A 6098-nucleotide genomic window follows, 5' to 3' on the forward strand; every position below is an offset into this window, starting at 1 on the left:
ATATGAATTAATTTCCCGATAACTAGATTTTTAGGTTGAATTGCCTTTGATAGGTGTGAAGATGAGATTAGTGTATTTATGGATGTTATGATCAATAGAAATCTCAAATACGCATGATTTTTTTTTTCTTTTGAAAAAAGGGTTCAAATTAAGTTGAAACGATGTTAATATCGATTGCTGTAAGCCAGTAAGGGGCAAAATTAACATAGGACAGATGCATGAGGTAGAGAACAAGGGATGGAACATATATATGGATAATATTTGAGAGGAAGGGAGCTATCTGGGGAAGAGCTAGCGGTATGGCAAGCATTTGGGTATGCATGAAAATCCTAAGAGATGTCGTTTATTGTTGGAGAGAATAGTTTGTTCATTGTTGGGGGTCTTGGAGAGTTGGATTAAGGGGCAAAGGTGGTGCCAGAACAAACTACAAATGGTTCCACGTGATGCGGGCCTTTTGGAAGGGAGTATGGGAATGGGACTGTCATTGTCCTTACTTGTGGCGGCTGTGTGTCATTACCAAACAAATTCAGCCGGAGAGAGATTCGGTTTTGCTTTGCCCCCTGCTCTCTACCTTTAATTTTCTCCATCGCCCTCCTAATTACTCAAATGTTTACCTACAAAGTACTACGTTATTATTTGATTATGAGAAAATTCCTTCTTCCTTTGGGAGGGAGGGAATAATATTTCATGATAACATTCTTCGTTAATATTCATGGAAGATCTAGTTACTGTGCTAATTATAACATGATTTGATAAGATCCAGCCGATTTAATTATTTATTTTCAGCTGGAAGAATGTAAGTTACATCAAAGTTGTGATTAGTATGGATATAAGAATTGTTAAACTGCATTCATTATGAAATATTGTTCTCACGATTTTATTTTTGAAAAAAACACTTCCATAGCATAAAAGTGTGCCTTTATTAGTAAGTCACAATTTATATCTTTGACCGTTAAATGTGAGATCGTATACCAAATTTAATATGTTACCGTAAGATCATGTTTCATATATAAGCTAATTAAGCTTCCACCTCATCATCCCAAAATAATAGTTTCACCTGTCCAACCCATTAGGCTACGGGGTACTAGTCAACCGGGTTAACTGGCAATGCTTTAATCCATAGGCATAAATTTTAAAATGGACGAGTTAATTAGTACAGGACTGAAATTGAGAAAAGTAGGCAGAGTTATTGGAATTGATAAGTGATTGATGAGGATGTAATTGCATGGGAACTTGACGGGATTATTATTTATATCATCAAAAGAATGTTGCAGCATTTAAAGACAAACACCACGACAATGTTGCTAGTATTCCTTTCCATTCTATATAACACAACCTTCCAAATCTCCGGATATAAAAAACTAATTTTAAAACCCAATAAAATATTCGCAGAAGAATACATTTTACAGTGAAAGCTCTGCCAATCCACTATGGATTCTAGCAAGCTGTTCTTCTGATTGATTCAATTGGTGGGCCAGCTACTCCTTTGGATTTATTTGACAGCCTTAGCCCTACCCCATCAAGTCCAAGAACTTCAAATGAAACGAGCTAGATATTACATCTTCGGATCTACAAAGTTGTAATCGGAATTGAATGATCATGTAATCTAATGGTATCTCTTTTTAGTATTTAATAAAATTAATTGAGCTCTTTTTGTTAAATCTTGAAATGATGGTAAATATGGTAGGTAAATAGGGAGAAATATTGTCGACAGTCATGATAAAATATTAAATTTTTAATTTTAAAAATTAAAAATTCAAATATTGACGGCTCTAAATAAGTAATTTGGACTAATTATAAAGTGGTTAAGAGATAATTAATATTATCACAAAATGGTGGTTAAAATGAATTCTTATTTTTTATTTGCTCGTAAATATTTGGTTAAGTAATTGATGTATCATCCCTTTGCTCAAAGAATATAAAAGTTCAAATCTTCTTTCTTCAAATTAAAAAAAAAAAAAAAAAATCCAATCTTTCAACATCTATGCATCTTGTTCGGTAGCTAGTCCCTGCCCTCCTCCCCAAAGCATTTCCTTGCAGACTTTGGCAACCATTTCAACGATGGTTTGGCGCTAAGGGTAGAGTTGAGACTTGAGACACTATTACACACTATTCGAGTTGATCTAATTAATCCAACGATAAAAGTGCAAGTATTTGGAAACATTCAGGATGCGATGTTTACAATATATTGACAGTATTTCAGGAAGGCGTTTGCACCAAATTTTTGTAATTGGGTCCTGATACATAGGCTGATAGAGTGAGCCAAAATTTCGATGCGGACAAATCCAATGTAAAATTTAAGGGTGGCTTTATAGGATTGGCTCGAGTATTGGTAGATATCTATTTGTTGTACTAGGATGCCATACCTAAAACGAAAAACCTAAGCCAGAGTATGGGACAAAATACATATTAACTTTTGCAATGAATGAAGTTGCTTGAAAAAAAAAAGTAGTAATTAATTACCCTAATTTTGTTTTTACATGAAGAGAGGTAATTCTATTGATGGCCTTTTTATATTATCAATGGAGATACAAAAAGTTTAGCTAATCGAGCTCCTTATTGGGTTCGTAGTATCTCTTGTCTTGCCTTTTTGTTCATCACTAAAAGGTTTATCACAAGACACCATCAACATTAAAAAAAAAAAAAAGGCATTTTCCTCAAACTTTGCCTTTCAGTCTTCCTTTTAACTTGTAGCAAAAATCCCAACTCTTCAATCAGTTTTCTCTCCTCCCATCAATGTTATTTTCTTGGCAGAAAGGCCAGTGATATGCCAAGGTCTGTTTTGTAATGACATCTTTAACAGACAGTAGAGACAAAACCGGTTCAGCTGTTTCTCTGTTGAACCCAGTTTGAGAATACTTCAAGAGTGTTCATGTCAGCTCTGTAATGCTTTTGTGTGAATTCAAGCAGCATAGGCCATGTAAAATCTGGATATACTCTGGGGCTGTATTCGTCAACCAACTCTGTTGGTGGGGTAACCACTTTATCACCCTTCGGGCACAAAAAGAAAGCAAGAGATTTTCTTGGGGTGTGGCTGTTCACAACCGCCCGGTGCAAGCAACTTTTGTATCTCCCATTTGACAGAGCCTGAAAATTAAAGCCCAACCAAGATTAATCAACATTACTCCAAAACTTTATGAAGCTATTTAATCAAACCATCACTACACAAAAAGAATATGTATCGATTAACTGAAAAGTATATTACCATGAAGGTGTCGCCAATGTTAACGACAAAAGCTTTGAAATTTGGGCTAATTGAACGCCACTCATTGTCTACAAACACTTGAAGACCACCAACTCGGTCTTGGTGAAGGATAGTTAAAGACGTTGGATCGCAATGAGGCCCTGTTCCTAAAGTGAGGTCTGGTTTTTGGCAAGGCGGATAGTAATTCAGCCTCATTATTGAATCATTTTCCTCAAAAAATTCCCTGAAATGTGCTCTGCCTACACCCAGACTAATGGCTAAAAGCTCCATGATCCCTAGAGAAAGCTTGCTCATGGCCTCGCAGTACTCCTGGTAAACCCTCCTAGAGACAAAAACACTCAAGATTTCAGCATTCAGGAACATAATAACAATCAACATGACAGTCGATAGAAAAAGGACAAAGAAAGCTTTTAGCCTTTCACAGGAAAAAAACAAATTTTCTCTTTGTTTTTTAAAATGTTAACATCCTAATTTCTTACCCGAAATGCCTGAATTCATCTCCCATTTTATTAACAAGGTAGTCTTCAACCATCTTGGATGAGTTTTTCTCAGCTGAATATTGAAAAGAAAGTGTTTCCTTCCAAGGTAGCTTGGAGGAGAATCTGCCAGTGAAGCTACTAGCATATCCACAGTGCTCACCAAGTTTTCTCTGAGCCCTTTGCTTTTCATTGAGTGGCAATTCAAAGAAGTTATCGATGTACTTATGAGCATCATCCAGGAGTGTTGCATCGACTCCATGATTAACTACAAGAAAGAAACCATGCTGCTGGCATGCCTTGCCGACAAGCCTTGAAGCTTCCATTGCAGCAACAGGGTCACCAGACAGGAAGCCCCCTAGGTCAATGAGGGGAACTTGGAGTTCCGGTGCATTAGCGCCAGGCTTTTCGTCGTCAGGCCATATAAATTGTTTTGGTATGTGGGATTGGAGTTTAAGCAGAGAGGCATCAAAAACCAGTTGTTTTTGCTCGTCTTTTCTTTCATCTTTCGGATGGTGTGGCATGGAGGCTCTCTTGGAGATGCAGTCAATTGCCATTGCATGAAGAGTAAATATTTTGTGAGGCCTAAGAAAGATGGATATATGTATATATATGAGTGATTTTGAGAGTATAAGAGGCGCTAAGAGATAGACTGAGACAGAGAAGGGAATAGTCAGTTATTGGAAAAGAAGAGGAGGGACTGAGGGAGCGGCATAAGTTTGAGAGGTGTGATGAAAGAAACGCCAAGGCCGCTCTCATTGGGGAAATTAGTGAACAAAATTGGGAATCTTATAGCTCCTTTATCCCTCCCTCCCTTACTCTCTCCATCTTTATTGAATTTAATTTTTTTTTTTTTTGCAAACAAGGGCTCCACAAAAGGGAGAATTGCAGTGTTGGTGCTTGTCAATTGGAAAATTAGGTAATCTGCTACAGTTTCTAGGGGTTATTGTCTTTATATATATATATATATATATAGTTTGCCAGGAAAGCGTTTCCTAATGGTACTAATGTCACCTGCTAAGACCTCACTGTCTTCTAGCAAGGGGGTTTTTGTGTCCTTGTCGAACCCATAAATCTCTTTACCTAAAGGCAAAGCTCAACCCGAGACCTTCCTTTACGGCAAGAAATCCTTTGAACTAAACCCCGATGATAATGAAAGTGTGTGAGAAGACACCCACCCCCACCCCACCCCCCCCCCCCCCCCCAAAAAAAAACAAAAAAAAAGAAAAAAAACCAATTGCTGAAATTCTCTTGTTACAATCTAACTCATCATGATTATTTTCAATCTTCTTTCTTATGTATTAATTGATCCTGCTAGCAACACTTAAAAACAAACATACAGGTATACAGTACAGCATATTAAAACAGAAAAACACAGGGAGCAACGTGACAAGACTAAAAAAATACTTGAAATAAGTAAAAATCTTATGGCAGGTATAGCTCACCAGAACGATTGCCTGTATGCTACAAGGAAAAGATACAGAAAACTTTCTGTTGGATATCAGCAAGATCTTTCAGTGCAACAAAATCACAGAAACTAAATAGCCTGAGACTGGGAGCTAGCTTTCAAATTTCATGTGAAGCAACGGATTTTGAGCAACACACAATCTTTACATTTTTTTTTTCTGTTGCGTATCCAACTCCCAATGACTTCTGATAAGTAGAGTGCTTCTTCAAGCCTGTATGCTATGGGTGAAATGGGGTTTCCCGTGAGTCTAAGATGTCTATTTATAAGGTTCCTATGGACTAAAAATCCAAGGCATGCATGTTTCCTGACTTTTTTTCCCCGACTAACTAACCTCAATTTTGATGACGACAATCTGATTTGTAGCCGCATCTTGCGTTCACAAGTTCAATGTGTCCCGTAAGATGACTTTTGACTGAAGCAGAGTAACACTGAAACTTAAGTAAACTGTGGTAATTATTGCCGTGTTTTGGATTTCTTCTGCTATTTGTTTTTGGGCTAAAAATTTAATGAAAATTTATCATTTTTGTATACATTGTTATAGATTTGCATGAAGATTGTAATAGTAGATAGCATATTTTATCATGTGTCCAATGAAACCAACATTTTTTAAAATATATAATTAATAACGTAGTACTACGTTAATCTAACAGATTGATGGCAAAAGTATAAATGGTGAAATCTTTTCATTTTGGTATGTTAATTTATCTGTAATAATCCAAAAAAAAAAAAATAATGCAACCTAAAAGCCCTAATTCCCTACCTCTTGCAATGCCCATTAGACGTTTAGATGTTGAATTACTTCTATTTTTTACAAGGTCACTGCCTACTAAACAAATTTATTTTAAACTCAAAGCTAGATATGGCTACAACTTTTATTTATGTAAAATCAGCAGTTTTTTTTTTTTTTTAATCCAAAGCTACGAGACATATTTTCTGATCTCAGTCACTG

The 6098-nt window shown here is 36.3% G+C and overlaps 1 protein-coding gene across 2 annotated transcripts; it reads right to left on the reverse strand.

The window, feature by feature from the left end:
• Window positions 1-2434: 2434 nt before the first annotated feature.
• On the reverse strand, window positions 2435-5372 carry LOC111290618 (gibberellin 20 oxidase 1-like). Of its 2 annotated transcripts, XM_089768147.1 has the most exons (4): window positions 5127-5372; window positions 3685-4266; window positions 3206-3527; window positions 2435-3087 (listed from the first exon to the last, which is right to left on the reverse strand). In XM_089768147.1, the coding sequence occupies exons 2-4, from the start codon at window positions 4236-4238 to the stop codon at window positions 2824-2826; spliced, it is 1140 nt and encodes a 379-aa protein (XP_089624273.1). In that variant the 5' UTR covers window positions 4239-4266; window positions 5127-5372; the 3' UTR covers window positions 2435-2823. The 2 variants fall into 2 exon arrangements, with proteins under 2 accessions (XP_089624273.1, XP_022737740.2); XM_022882005.2 differs by lacking the exon at window positions 5127-5372 and having other exon boundaries at window positions 3685-4447.
• Between the last annotated feature and the right edge of the window lie 726 nt (window positions 5373-6098).

This window comes from Durio zibethinus, chromosome 11 (genome assembly GCF_047325235.1).
Source record: "Durio zibethinus cultivar Kanyao isolate XHJ-2024 chromosome 11, ASM4732523v1, whole genome shotgun sequence".
NCBI classification, from domain to species: domain Eukaryota; kingdom Viridiplantae; phylum Streptophyta; class Magnoliopsida; order Malvales; family Malvaceae; genus Durio; species Durio zibethinus.

What these genes read in the sequence shown, in the direction of transcription:
- LOC111290618 (XM_089768147.1), bottom strand. Translation starts at nt 4,238, where the DNA reads ATGGCAATTGACTGCATCTCCAAGAGAGCCTCCATGCCACACCATCCG. An exon ending in GATGAATTCAGGCATTTCGG is followed by an intron (nt 3,528 to 3,684) that starts GTAAGAAATTAG and finishes TTTTGTCTCTAG; the next exon opens with GAGGGTTTACCAGGAGTACT. An exon ending in ACATTGGCGACACCTTCATG is followed by an intron (nt 3,088 to 3,205) that starts GTAATATACTTT and finishes TTTAATTTTCAG; the next exon opens with GCTCTGTCAAATGGGAGATA.